This window comes from Leptodactylus fuscus, chromosome 6 (assembly GCF_031893055.1).
Source record: "Leptodactylus fuscus isolate aLepFus1 chromosome 6, aLepFus1.hap2, whole genome shotgun sequence".
Taxonomy (NCBI): Eukaryota; Metazoa; Chordata; class Amphibia; order Anura; family Leptodactylidae; genus Leptodactylus; species Leptodactylus fuscus.
Genome location: NC_134270.1, coordinates 42,084,669 through 42,100,337, shown reverse-complemented (window position 1 = coordinate 42,100,337; position 15,669 = coordinate 42,084,669). Strand labels below are relative to the sequence as shown.

Sequence of the window (15,669 nt, the reverse complement as noted above, 5' to 3'; positions counted from 1 at the left end):
TTTCAATGGGAGCCGGGATTGTATACGCCACTTTATTTTGCGACCGCATAATCACTGCCGCAAAATAACGCGGCGTATACGAGACTAACTCCCATTGAAATCAATGGGAGCATATACGGCGCTCAAAATCTCACACGACATATACATGCCAGGTCACGCGGCACGTTACTCCGTGTGAACTCCCCTAGGGTTAATCTGCCTCTTTGTGTCAGCAACAAGTTGCAATGTGGTGTGAGGACGTACAGCCTGAGCTTGGAGAGAAAACCAGCGGATGATCTGAATGTGAATAAAGAAGAAGAGCATTGTGACTAGTAAGTCATTATTTTCACCACCTTGGTCCTCCTGTGACGCATCATTGTAGTTGACTTGCTTGCGGATTCTTTTTCCTTTTCCAAGGTTTCGGGCGAGGTCTTCTTGCTGCTGTTCATAATGATGGCGAAGGAGCTTCTCCCAATAATCAGGATCTACATTCTCTTCTTGTTTTATAATTTCCCGTTCAACCTCCTCCTAAGGGTAAGTAAGATAACAGCACAATAAGGGGCCACCCAGTACCATGCCTGACCAGCAAACATAGCTGAATACACAAAGCACTAGGGTTATGAATCATGTAGGGTAGCAACCCCTAATGGCGACTGTATGGGTTGTCATCAGCTTTTTATGGAAATTATTATTAGGAAACCTCTGTATAGACTTCCTAACTGCTAGGCAATACAGTAAGTTATTTTAATTGGCCTACTGCTTTTTCTGAATTTCTGATCTCTGTTTGCTGTCATTGAATGGACACATTCAATGGGTACACTCAGAGGGTAAAAATTAGACCAACATTACACAGATGCATAGCACAACCTTGAATAGCTACACTGCTGTTTAAGTGCAAAACTACGCAGCCATTAAGACAATGGGGGAATTTATTATGTTATGTTCTCCAGTTTTCAGTGTAGATTGGTGATAATGTGGAACATCCTTGACACAAAGCCCTTTCTTGCTAAAGTATGAGGAGTGGGCCGGGAATGCCTCAGTATAACATATCCTTATAATGCCCAGTTCACATCAGCATTTGGATTTTGTTCGGGGGAGTCCGCATGGGGACACCCCCCCACCCCCCCGAACGGAATACCAAACACAAGTGCAAAGCGCTGTGCAGTAAAAGCACAAGGACCCCATAGACTATAATGGTGTCCGTGTTCTTACTGCCAGATCTCCACAGGGATTGTGCGGACAGGAAAGTAGTTCCCAATCTACTTTCCTGTCGTCATGATTCGTGAGGGCAGCGCGCGGCAAGCACACGGACCCCATTATAGTCTATGGGTTCCGTGTGTGCTTTTAGAGCACAGCGCTTGCAATTGCGTTTGTATTCCGTTCAGGGGGTCTCCATGCGGACTCTCCCCGGGTGGAATACAAAAGCAGATGTGACCTTCTCCCTTACTTAATCGACCCACGGCGGGAAATCTCGGCGTCGTTTTGGAATAGGCTCCGTCACTTCACCCTATTCTCCTTCTTTGAGCCGGATACTTTACCAACGACATCTTGGCTTCTGCAGAAAACAGGCCTTGTCTTAACTAATTTTTTGCAATGTATAGACTTCTCTACCACCTGTGAATCCTATCTATCGAAGTGGCAGTCGGCGGAGAGCACTTCGTGGCTGGAGGCGTTCTCTACTGACTTCCTACAGGTCAGAGGTGCATGTTCTCGCCTATACCGATTCCTACTCTCCCTCACTGCTGATTCTAGCCCAGGATTCTTGACTCATTGGGAATCTGACTTACACATCCAGCTGACGCAGGAGGACAAAAACAAATTACTAGCCAACGCCCATGGTTTCTCCAGATGTGTCCGGATACAGGAAAACTCGTACAAACTGGCCACGCGCTGGTACAAGACCCCTTCCTGGCTCCACTCCATTGACTCTACTGTTCCTGACACATGTTGGAGATGCTCATCTGGAATCGGGGATCTTGCACACATATGGTGGCACTGCCCCCTTATACAACCATATTGGACCGCGGTGTAAGATGCAATAGATAAGATCTGTTCAACCACCCTCCCCCGAGCTCCTGAACATGTCCTTCTCTGGTTGCCCCATGACACCTTCCTTCCTAAAAGGGGGGATCTGGTGACGCACCTATTAGCTGCTGCGAAGCTCCTCATACCCCTGTACTGGAAAGACACTTCACCCCCATCATTCACTCACTGGGTCCTAAAAGCCTCAGAAATATGTAGACTGGAGGAGCTAGCTCACTGGAACACTTTGTCAAGACCAGCATACCTCAAGACCTGGTCTCCCTGGTTAGCAGCAAGAGACACGATCTTGGTACGCTATTTGCTTTCGAATCAGCACCCAAGCCTCGGCACTTCACATTGAAACAACTTTCGTTACCGCCTTTAACACAGCCATTGAGAGATACATCTTCCTTTCTTCTCTTACAACCTTGATGTGCTTACCGCTCTTCATTTCTCATTTCTCTTGCCTCGATGTTTCCCTGCCCATACCTTTGTATTGGTTTGTTCCCCCCCCCCCCCCGGTTTTGTCTCTCTCCCTCCCACCCCCTCTACCCTTCCCTTCTCCGCCCCATCCCATACGCTTCCATTGTTATGTTCAGATATGTTTATTTGCATTGTAAAACAAAACGAAAGTTGTGCATTGTACCTTATATTTTTTGTTTGCTGAATGGTCATGCAATCTAGTGCTCTGTACTTCTTAATAAAAATAGTTTTAAAACAAACAAAAGCAGATGTGAACCAACCCTTAGTCGCGCCACAAAACTGATGTGAGTTATATAGGAAGTGCACACCCATTCCTGACTGGCATAGATTTCCATTCTGTTGCATAGATGTGTGACTGATTTATTAAGAGGACAGTTCATCTTAATAATTCAGACCCACCTCTGTCAGAAAAGTAAATAAAAAAATGACGTAATATGTTGGTGAATACAGACAGGGTTGGAGCTCCGTCCGCATTTGTCATTTAATGTCTATTGATTGAAGTATATAAAAAAAATTGCAGAAGTTTATAATTCTATATGGCTTTACTCTATAAAAGTAAGTAAATAAGTGTTACCACTCCATCATCTTCTCGCACAACATACTGAGCCACTTTGAAAGAACTCAAGTATTCATTCATGTTCTGGATTTCTGTGTCCTCAGTGGCGTCTTGATTTCTATCCAGAAGTTTTGAGATGGCAGCATCATCGTAATGGATGACACTGCTGTCTTCGACGTCTTTATTGTCCCCTGCAATATTCAATACAGAAATGTTACCACCAGATAAATGTTACCAGCAGATAAGGGCTGCAATAACCAGACTGCAAACAGAACATGATAATGGGAGTTGTAGCCAACAAGACCTGGAATTCAAAGGATGGTTAGTTCTGGTTCAGAATTCCAGGATAAACCGCAGGTTTTATGGAAGCCAAAATCATACTGTTGCAAGACACAGATAAGGGGATGTCCACCTACAATGACCAAAGAGGGCCACTCCAGTCACAGTGGGTATTACTACCACTGGTTATAAAAAATATTCCGAAATTGTGCTCTTGGTCGCCCCCTACTGAAGGTTTTAATCTGTATGATATGCTAAGAGAAGCAAGGGGTGAGAAGAGTATGGGTGTGACAACAGCTCTGGAAGATTTCTGGCCTACAAAAGTGGTTGCAATTTTCCAGTTCCATTCGGCTGGTGACAACCGAGCTAAATATTTATATCCAAATGGAGTTGCCTTTTAAAAATAACTTCCCGATACAAAACCAGACAGGAATAGCCGTCAGAGAGTAGATGGGCTTATGAAAAAGATCTGGATAATTTAACATGTGACATTTTTTTTGCCAGTAAAGAATCTAAAACATGTTTTTCCGGATTGGGTATAAATCTGATCTATTGTGGACATCACCTTTAATTATAGCAGCAGAACACGTAGAGATACACAAAATAGCATGAAATAAACAGCCGCATCCAGACGTAATGAGGTCACACCCATGGTGCGGATGAGTTAGCGTCCCAAACAGCCACGGAGATTACAGAACGAAACATGGTAGTGACAAAGCTTGTGTTGTATTTGCAGCGGCGGAAAATAGCAACACTTAAAATTCACATAGGGCATACAGACCGCAAGTTATTGTACTCCATGTGTATGCTAAGAACGGGAAACTTCAGTAAGACCTGAGTATCCTATTGTGGTCACCCATTTCTACTGAACAATCTCTGTAGGTTCTCAGCTTACTAGGCCGCACCCAAAAAAGTGTCAGAAGTTGTCTAGCACCAGGTCCCCAGGAGTGACCACCCAGGGGTCTCATGCACCTTCTTCTTGGCGACCTACTTTATGTTATCAGAAAGTTTGGGAACTGAAGGACGAAAGTATGACTGCAGACTGTCTGTTACCACGCAGATACAATACTGTGCAAAAATTTTAAGCAGGTGTTTCAAGAAATAAAAGTGTTAATAGTTGATTTTTGTCAAAATGAAGTGAGTGAACAAAAGGAAAATCGAAATCACATTATTATTTGGTGTGACCGCCCTTTGGAGGAAGAATCCTGGAAGTGATGATACACAAAACCGTGACCTCAAGTCTGTCTGGGGATTGAAGAAGAGACAGAAGGATTTGTCCAAATCTACAGCAATAGAAGATCTGTGGTTAGTTCTCTAAGATGTTTGCCAAGATCGTATCATTCAAACTTATTTTTTTCTCACTAACATGTCGGAATAGCCTTAAGAAAGGCTATTCTTCTCCTACCTTTCGATGTGTTCTCCGCGCTGCCGTTCACTTGAAATCCCGTTTTTTGTCAGTATGCAAATGTATTCTTTCGCAGCACTGGGGTAGGCCACAGCACTCAAACAGCACAGGGGGCGTCCCCAATGCTGTGAGAGAACTCTCTCCAGCGCCGCCTCCATCTTCTTCTGCAACGGCATCTTCACGCGTCTTCTTCCGGCACGCGGGGATTCAAAATTCAACGCATGCGCAAGTCGGCTCTGCTAGTGGGCCGAGCCGACCTCACATGTGGACGGCCATTTTTTTGTGGCCGCTTATGCGAGCATGCACAATATGCTACTGTATTTTTATGGAGTCCAGAGAGTACTGCGCGTGCTCGTGTAAGCTGCCACAAAAAAATGGCCGCCCACATGTGCATACTATCAAAAGCCAGGATTTCAAGCAAATGGCGGCGCGGAGAAGACAACGAAAGGTAGAAGAAGAATAGCCTTTCTTAAGGCTATTCCTATGTGTTAGCGAGAAAAAAATGAGTTTGAATGATACGATCCCTTTGAAAAAAACTATGGTATGTACAGGTGTACCCAGAAGAACTGATGCCAATTCAACGGCAAAGGGTGCGTTTTATTTGGTAAACTCGCACACAGTGTTTGAAGGAACTCGGCAAGAGGTTGTTCCAAGCACCTTGGAGAACGAAGCACAGATCTTCTGTGGATGTAGGATTGGTCAAATCCTTCTGAATCTTTGTGTAATCAAAGACAGACTGGATGATGCTTAGATCAGAGCTCTGGGTATCCTCACATCAAACATCACATCTTTCATGAGAGCACAGCTGACAATACTCTGTGTTGCTGGAGACTGAAAATAGAAAAAAAAACAAAAAAGCTTGATAGTCTTCATTAGTTGATACCTTTTTAATGGCTAACTCATAATGATGACAAATTACGACGTTTCAGAACGCTTCGGCTCCTTTCTCAAGTAAATTTAAAACATTTCTGAAGGATGCATATTTATATACAAAGACGGCACATAAGGATGCAATTCCAGGAGGAAGTGGTGGGGGTGGGTTGTTAGTAATTGGTAGAAAAAATATAAACACTTACAGGTCCTTATCAGTTCACAGGTTTCTGTAAAGTGACATAAAACCATGTGACAAATTTAACCCCCTCTACAGTGTTTGAAGCAGGGTCATAAATTTACACTCATGAATGCCTCGTTCTCTCTTTGATCTGAAATTCCCTCCCAAAACCAAAACTTTCATGTCCGAAACGTCGTAATCTGTCATCATTATGAGTTAGCCATCAAAAAGGTATCAACTACTGAAGACTATCAAGTTTTTTTTTTTTTTTTATATTTCCAACCCACTGGCTAACACGGTACAAGAACGAACATTTTCCTTATACTTGCTGGAGACTCTAACTTTGTGTCATCGTTCACTTGTCTATATTCTTCTCCTTACATTCTGTCACATACAGCCTTGTTCTCTCTAACGTTATCACATGTGTAGACAGGTCACTGCCTCACACTCATGTGCTGAAATAATCTGTGCTGCTGGGAGGCTCTGCTTCTGCTCTTATCATCCAATCTCCAATTATCTTCATTCTCCTCCTCACATCATCTATAAGCAGCCATGCCATCACTAACACCATCCTATGCATAGACAGGTCCCCCACTGCCTCCCACTCAGGCCCTAAAATAATCTGGGCACCTTGGAGGCCTCCTTTCTGCCTAATCATCCTATGACCTATTGCTGTAATCCTTCCTTGTTTCAGCAATACACAGCACTGCCCCCTATCTTCACTGGCAGAATCACGTGAGGGGACAGGTCATAAGGCTTATCCCCTGAAATACTCTGCAATGCTGTGAAAGCCTCCTTCTTCCTTTATTTGTTGTGTACTGTACACAATACATTGAAGTGTCTGATAACATCACTGGGAACTGGGAACTTTAACCGTGATTTGCCTCTATGTGAAATTTAGCCTTTTTTAAAGCAATATATATGCCGGCATTTTAAAGGGAAGGTGACACTACAGACCAGCCACCAACTACACAGCCGCTCACCAGTTTTCTTGCATATTGTTAAGTTGCCACAGTGATGGTCTGCAGTGAAAAGGAGGGAAGACACAAAAACATCAATAAAAAGGGGAGAGTTAGGCAATCCCGTACAACGCGCCATATCATACAGACGCTGTATGGCGAGCATCACAACTGATTTTATCCAGAACTTGCAACTTAAAACTACATAAAAATAACTTTATATAGACCTGAGCAACAGAGATGTGATGCTAATATAAACCTAGAAATACATAGTGGGAACAGTGAGTTTACTAACGGTTTTCAGAATTTGGTAATATAAGATGGGCTGAGCCTTAAAGCTAAAATGTATCTTGCTGAAATTAATAAGGCCCCATGCACACAACTACATTTTCTGGTCCATATGCTATCTGTTATTGTGGATCCATAATAATGGATACATTTCTATAGTCTCATACACACATCAACAGTTTTTAGGGATTTGGGGGGGGGGGGGGGGAGTTGTTGGACCGAAACTCAATATATTGAGCTGGTGCAATCGCTGTCTGTCGGGTGCCATTCAAGTGTTACGGTCATGTGCACGTAGCCTGAAATGATACATACGGTTATAATTTACCAGAGCGTGACTGTCCAGTCAAATCAAAGGTGATGCCTACCAATCGGTGGAGGGGGGCAGTTTTTAGACCAGGGGACATCAAAGAAAATTGTCACCCCATCAAAAAAAGATGGCTGACCCCAGTTTTCGACCAAACGGGTCCTTTAAATAGCAAATAATAAACGCAGTTCACACAAATCAATAAGAGTCTGGGTCTTTTGACCTTAATACGGGTGTTAATATGTGGCCGAATAAGAAGTTGGGTAAACTACATGTTAAGAACAAAATCAGTTGTGACGTCCGGTCATACAAGACCCTTCTACATCCCTGATCAATACATAATTCTATTCCGTGATCAATTATTAAACACATAGGAAAACATGTCATATATATCATGTTTAAAGGAAGACATCAAAGAGGTATGGCTACAAGCAAAGGCTGTGATATCACAAGGATAGGATGAAATTCAGTCGTGAAATTACTTGTAAAGGAATCTGTCACCTACATAGTATTATATAATAATCTAGTAATATATATTAGAATGCAATTCACAGATCTGAAGCAGCTTTTCCCCTAGTGTGAACTGACTCCTGTGTGAAGCTGTATTTGGAGACTGGAATAATTTGGAGACCATTGATGTGTGTCACGTGACCTGCTGCAGCCAATCACATAGTGAGAAATATACCGGTATGTAGGGCTATTTTCTCGCTCATAGATGGGATTCCGTCAAGAAACCCCCGTGTATGACGTCCATAAACCATAACAGGGCACCTCCTTAATATTACAAGAACACCACGACCTGTGAGATTAGGGACAGATACCCTCTATGGCTGCTTGATATGGGCAGATCCTCCATCTTTGGTCCTCACTTACTCTCATAAATGGGCAGAAAGTGTGGCTCATGGTAACCAATCAGATGACAGATGAGCCCCCATTTGGTTGCTATGAGCAACAAGTCCACTTACCTCAATTATGATTTGTAAGGAGAGTTGTCGACAACAACCTATCAGATTCTTCCTTTCTTTTTCCAGCTACGAGCTGATTGGTTGCTAGGCAGTTCTGATAATCCCTCCCCGTTATGGGTCAAATGATTAACCCCTTAGTGACCAGGCTGAGGCTCCATGTTGTGGAAAAGCCTCGGCCTAAAGGGGTTTTCCATGATTGAGATACCTAGGAGCTATCCTTGCAATAGGTCACTAATATCAGATTGGTGGGAGTCTGACACCCAGCACACTTGCAGTCAAGCTTTTTTTCTTTACCACTAGGGGGCTATAATCATAAGAATAAGGGTCCATTCACACGGAGTAACGTGCCGCGTGATGTGGCACGTATACGCCGTGTGAGACTTTGAGCGCCTTATACGCTCCCATTGATTTCAATGGGAGTTAGTCTCGTATACGCCGAGTTATTTTGCGGCCGCAAAATAACGCGGCGTATACGATCCAGGCTCCCATTGAAATCAATGGGAGCATATACAGCGCTCAAAGTCTCACACGGCGTATACGTGCCACATCACGCGGCACGTTACTCCGTGTGAATGCACCCTAACAGACTACAATACATAGGTATCAGGCCCACTGGCAAAATATTGGCAGGCATTCTATAAGACCCAGCCTCCGGTAGGAGTATATTATTAGCCATGTGGTAGGAGTATTATTAGCCACGGAGGCCATTGTTTGTAAGGCTCCATCTGCCATAGAAACCCTTGAACCCCGTCCATGATTGCTTCAGGGGTGTCAGGCAAACCTGATAAACACTTTAGTTGCCACAGTCATAACCAAGGCATCTAAGGAGTTAAACAGCCAAGATTAGTGTTATCACCAATGTTGCAGCAAGAGCTTGACTTTTAGTAACAGTATTACCGCCATGTCCTTGTACGTCACCATGCAATAATTATGCACATTCCCTGACAAACAAGGACATGATTTAGCAATAAGGGGTTAAAAAAAAGTTGTCACCTAGCCTAAAATATCTGATTTAATAAATATCTACATTTCCCATAAAATAACGATACTGAAGAATCTGTTCTTAGAACGCTGCCTTGTGCCTCTTTTAACTCTTCCTGTAAATGAATGAATTGACAACTACGTACTACCATCCTTGTCAATGGGGTGTGTCCCTAGAAGCTGCTGCTCAGTCCAACAGTGAGGACAGTTCCAAATTGTAAACTGACACACACTATTGACAAGGGGAATGGCAACACAGTTTTTAAAGGGGTTTTCCAACCTCAACAGTGATTTATATACTGATGACAAGATCAACAGGATCCCACACTGATCAGCTGTACTCCTATTCAAGTATTAGGCACAGAACTGCAGCCAATAGCAGTAGCGCCAAGATACTGCCACTCTGTGCCTACTAATTGTACAAGAGCAGAGTTGCCTCTGGCCTGTGCACTGCAGTAACTTCTGGTGGCAATCAGTGAGGGGTCTGGTTGTCGGACCCCCACTGATCAGATAATCATGACCTATCCTGTGGATAGGTCATCAGTACAAAGAACACTGAATGCAAACCTATGTATTGCAAGATTTTCAGGAGAAATAACAGTGGAAAAAGCACAGCACAGAGTTCTAAGAAAAGGTGCCCCACACCTGAGACCTGAGGGGGCCACACAAGGTCCCCCTTAATACACTGTCTACCAATAAGTATTTAGACACCTGTGGTAGAATAGAAAAACTACATTTATTCATATTCAGTAGTTGGTAGAGCCTCCACGAGCGGCAATTACATCCTCAGCCCTCTGGGGCTTTCCACAAGTCCTTGTATGACGGCTAGTGGGATTTTATTCCATTCGGCTTGGAGAAGACAGGTAAGTTCTTTCACTGATTTTGGACGGCTGCTGCACCACTTAGTTCGGTGATCCAACTTGATAGGGTTCAAGTCTGGGCTCTGGGCAGGCAAGTCCAATCGGTTAACCTGATTGTCACTGTACCAAGCCATGGTAGACCTCACTACATGACAGCTGGCGATGTCATCCTGGAAGTAACATTGGTCCGACCCATAGAGCCGCCATATTGTAGGAAGCACACTGTTATCTAAAATAGTGCAATAGGCATCGGCATTGAGTTTACCATGCACTGGGACCAAGGCGTGACGTACATCACGACCGCAGGTATCTTCATTTATAAGGGTGTCCAAATACTTATTGGTAGTGTAAAATGAAATCAATAAACACACTATAATACTTATGTATTGTGGTTTCATTACCTTCAACATCATCCTTGAAAAGCTCTTCTGTTCCGAACTTCAAGATATCGTCCAGTTCCTGTTTAGTCATGGAGCCAGATTTGGAGCCCAGACCCGGCCGTACTACTAGATGGGTCAGCATCATTTTTCTCTTTGCTACCTGGGTAATCCTTTCCTCTACAGACGCTCTGGTGACAAATCGATAGATCATGACTTTTTTATTCTGTCCAATTCTGTGAGCGCGGCTGAAAGCCTGTAAAAAAAGGAGTCTTCTTAAACATCTTCAGTAAATTCCTCATGCAACGTGTTTTCCATTATTTTTTTAATAAGAATGTGTTATGGAAGACTCATCACTGGCACATAGGATATGGCTCAAGTATTCAGAACTTTTGGGACCCATGTGCCACTTTATGGATGTGTTGGAGGTTTAACCAAAGGACCAGATGCTGTAAGTTATTTTAAAAAAAATTCTAGGTACAATATGGGAAATTTTTTAATATTGGTACATTACACATTCTCCTTCAGTCTACTGGGTGCCAGGTAAATCTGAACTAGGTTGGGATCAAACACGCTGCTCTTGTGATAATGTTTGGTGTATTTTTTTTTACTCAAAGCCAGAACGGGATCCTAATACCGTAATAAGGAAAAGTATAAAGGAAAAACTGATACTTACAGCATTTCCTGTGTTCATAAAAAACAAAAAAAAAACAAACAAGTAGCAATAAACTAAAAATAACACCAGTGTGGCACTTATGGGGAAACTCTAAGGCTGGTCTTACACAACCGTAGTGGTTTTTGCGGTCCGCAATTTGCAGAACCACAACACAAATTTCACTCTAAAAACTCATTCCGCAGATGTCCATGCCCAACCGCAAAGTGCATCCGCAACGTTCCGTGTGTATCAGTATTATGCGGATCCGCAAAAAAACAAAACACACCACAAAACACACATGTTGACATCCGCAATTGCGGATATACACTGATGTATGTTCAGTGTATATCCACATAACTGCATGAGCCCATAGACTTGTATGGGACAGTCCGTGCCGTAAAAACACGGCCATTACGGACATGCGGTATACTGTCCGGACCACAGTTACGGCACGCCACACCACGGACAAAATCTATGGTGGTGTAAGAGGCTGAATAGAAAACAGTGGGTCCGCAATTTAAAACCCGCAATTGCGGACCATTTGCGGTCTTAATCTACGGTCGTATAAGACCAGCCTAAGGGTAAGTTCACATGGGTTTTTTTTTGGTCAGTATTTTGAGGCCGTATCCGCCTCAATATCCTGACCAAAAAAACGTCTCCCATTGAAATCAATGGGAACCAGTTAGTTCTTTTTTTCTGGGAGCCATTTGTTCCAGCTCCCGGAAAAAAGAAGCGGCATGCTCATTATTCAAATGGAGTCGCCTCACGAATCCGCCTGAAGACACTCCCTCCCAACTAGGTCCATTCATTTGGGCCTAATCCGGAGTGGAGAGCACGACTGGATGCCGGTGCACTACTCGTATTTTGGTCCGGAACCTGAGGCAGCCTCCAACCAAAAAACCCTGTGTGAACTTATCCTTACAAACACTTGGTGCTAGTCTTAAAAAAAACACCCGCATTCATGTATGCAGTTATATGGGGCTTAATATAAATGACTTTCATGTATTTGAATACATGATCAGTGGAGGTCCAACTCCTGAGACCCCCACCAATCAGCTGTCTGAAGGGACCGTGGCACTCACAAATATTTTAGCCTCTTCCCTGCACAGATGACATCACAGTCATCGATCACATGGCACAGCAGCTCAGTCACATTCAGGTGAATGGTGCTGACCTGCAGTACCAAGAACAGACCCTAGGAAATCCTACGGCTACGTCATCAATATATGAGTCCCACAATCCCCCATTTATAGAACATCCCCAGGTCATCATCCCTTCCACAGAATAAGTAATAATCCATTCATTGACCTGTATATCGTTGTGTGGGTTCCAGTCTGAGTCATAAATAATGACAGTGTCAGCCGTAGCTAAGTTTATCCCCAATCCTCCAGCTCGAGTAGACAATAGAAAACAAAACTGCTGAGCACCAGGAGCTAAAAGGGAAAAAAGGAAATTTAGTAGTTCATAGAGAACATGTAATGTGAAGATATGTTCACAAGCAGACACCAACAGTACACTACGGACCTCACTGACTATAATGGGATCCATTGGGTGTCCGTGCTTTTTAAACTGCAATTTTTTGATGCACACTGTGACGGAGTCTGCACAGACGCAAATGTGAATGTCGCCTGACTGGTAACTATTCGATTTTTTAGCTGAAAGCAGCCCTAGACTTCAGAAGTCTCATACAGTAGTTGAATAAACATAGATAAACCATTTCTACTTATTTTATGCTCTGGAATACAGAAATATGGCTGCTTTCATAAATTTAAAGGAGTTTTCCAGGCTTTATGATCAATTACCTATCCTTAGGATACATCATCAATTCAAGATCAGCAGGAGTCTGACATCTAAGAGCATGACCGACCCTTGAGGAGACTATAGCGCTCAGCTAAGCACAGCAGCCTCGTCCTTTCTTACCAGGTGCCCTTACATTTGCTAAGCTGCTATTTTTTGATATCTCAGCTCAGTCCAGTTATACCAAAAATAGCTGCTTTGCGAATTAAGCCATGTGACCAATGAAGGTGATATCAATGGCTTGAGAAGATGATTCAACCAGCTGATCCATGGGGGTCCCATTTGTCAGACCCTCCACAAATCATCAATTGATGATCTAACCTAAGGACGGGTCATCAATTGAAAAGTTCCAGAAATCCCCTTTAAAGGGAGTCTATCATTGGTAAAACTCATTTTAACTAAAGACACGCTGGAATAGCCTTTAAAAAGGCTGTTCTATTCCTTCCTTTCCTTCTTGGATTCTGCCTACTGTTTCTTCTAAAAACTTTTTTTTTCTCATGCTAATGAGCCTCACCGAGCACCGGGGTGTTCACCCAGCGCTCTGAGCACCCCCATGTCATCCCTGCGCACCACCCCTTTGATGCTTGTGCTCCGTCCCCTCCTCTTCTTTTCCAGAACTTGGGCCGAGCAAAGGCCTCTGTCGCCACACTATACTAGCTAAACGAAGAGGAGGGGACGGAGCACAAGCATCAAAGGGGCGGTGTACAGGGATGACGTAGGGAGTGCTCAGAGTGCTGGGTGAATGCCCCCGGTGCTCGCTGAGGCTCATAAGCATAACAGAAGAAAGCATTTTTAGAAGAAACGGCAGGGAGAATCCATGAAGGAAAAGTAAGGGTAAGTTCACACGGTGGAAACCTTTTCCGCTCTGTGACTTCTCCGAGCAGCTAGCCGCAACGGGATACCGATGGAGTGTATCAGCATCCCACCGCGGCATCCCGCTCCTGATTAGGCCGAATGAATGGGCCTAATCAGGAGTGTGTCTCGAGCCGCGGACACCACGAAAAGATAGGGCATGTTGCTTCTTTTTCCCGCTAGCTGAAAAAATCGTTAGGGGGGGGAAAAAGCAAAGGACTCCCACTGAAATGAACAGGAGACAATTTTGCAGGGGATTTTGAGGCGGATTCAGTGTGAACTCTGTCTGAACATACCCTAAGAGTAGAATAACCTTTTTAAAGGCTATTCAAACATGTCTTTAGTTAAAAATGAGTTTTGCCAATGGCAGACTCTCTTTAATGACAAGGCTTTGGTCACATGCTGCTGATTTGCTAGATGCTATTTAATTGACTCCTGGGATTTGTCCCTGAGAGAGGGAAAAGAGAGCTGGACGAAGAACATTTCACATAAGTCTAAATTAGCTGTACTTGCCAAAAAAAAAAAAAAAAAGAAGTTGCTCAAGGGTCCTTAGAATTACTACATGTCTTTTGCTGAGACCAAATGTTTTGGTATATTTTTCCAAGTAGCAGTGGAAATGTTGCTGGGCACAGCATGATAAAAGGGATAAGACTTAAGTAGATCATATAAAAGCCTCAAACAACATTAAGATTGTGTTGCACTTATTTCTATTGATTTTTATATGAAAATAGCAGCAGCCTATTTGATATTCTTTACCACTGACCTAGTGTGAACTCTTGAGGCAACTTAGTAGTTTGTGAATTTAGAAATCAACATCATTCGTTCTGCAAATGCTTTTCTGCTTCCTATGAAAACGTAGACACTACTCTTTAAATTTAAAGGGGTTTTCCAGGAGTTACATATTGATGGCCTATCCGACATCTCAGATCCCCACATTCCAGCCGATTGAACAGACTGCAGCTGTGACCTCTTTATTGTATACCAAGCACAGTGTTGTACCTCGCACAGGGGTTGTGATTGGTACTGCAGCTGAGCCCCATTCATTTTAGCAGGACTGACCTGCAAACAGGCCATGTGACAAATTAATATGACATCACTGACTTGTGATGGGAAAGTAGTGTTCACCCGAGTGATGATGTGATGCTGACACTTCCAGCAGCTAATTTTTGGTGATCCCAAAATTCAGACCCTCATGATCAGATATTGATTACCTATCCTAAGAATAGGTCATCAATATATAATTCTTGGAAAACCCATTTAAAGACCTACTCAAGCAAGTTCCTAAAAATTCTTCCTCCATTAAGTTCTTGCCTAAAAGTGGCAGTATTGTAATAGTTGTAAACATATTCTACATGACAAACTAGGAAAAGAAAGGAACGTGCTCAACACAATTGTCGCTTCCCTTCTTATGACCAATAGTCTCGGTAGTAGTCCTTAGTGCCAGTCTATCAGAGATGTTAGGAGATCTTCAGGCTCCTCCACTAGTCAGATGTATTTTAGAAAGCTCTTTGCAAAAACTGTTATTAGAGAATTTTTAGAGAGGTCTATCAATTAGCCACAGAAGAAAGCATCAAAAGAGCGCCTCACTTGCTGGAGGATCCAGGTTGTCCATTCATCACAGTGATGTCCACTGATTACAATGGACAACATGCAATGCTTTATTTGTCCTGTGGTGTCACTGTGGTAGAATTCAACACTGGATTATATGTTCTCCAGCAGATTTCTGATGGCTGTTTCAGCAGTAGGTCATCGTCAGCTTATTACTGGAAGGCTGTGTTAATTAAAAACAGTATACGGACCATTTCAAAGGGTGGGCCAACTAAACACACCTTATTTTTGTGACATTAGGAAAGTCA

The 15,669-nt window shown here is 43.2% G+C and overlaps 1 protein-coding gene across 11 annotated transcripts in view; it reads right to left on the bottom strand.

Moving 5' to 3' along the window:
- The window catches only part of CHD5 (chromodomain helicase DNA binding protein 5), a 133,781-nt gene that overhangs the window by 31,370 nt on the left and 86,742 nt on the right, over positions 1–15,669 (bottom strand). For 6 of the 11 annotated variants that reach the window (XM_075279768.1, XM_075279777.1, XM_075279778.1 and 3 more), the window contains exons 22-26: positions 12,473–12,597; positions 10,534–10,765; positions 6,759–6,797; positions 3,059–3,231; positions 330–507 (exon numbers count right to left, since the gene is read on the bottom strand). In XM_075279768.1, the coding sequence (XP_075135869.1) occupies positions 330–507; positions 3,059–3,231; positions 6,759–6,797; positions 10,534–10,765; positions 12,473–12,597 (747 nt within the window). The remainder of the gene's footprint in view (positions 1–329; positions 508–3,058; positions 3,232–6,758; positions 6,798–10,533; positions 10,766–12,472; positions 12,598–15,669) is intronic. The other 5 variants (XM_075279769.1, XM_075279773.1, XM_075279775.1 and 2 more) reach the window with 3 other exon arrangements.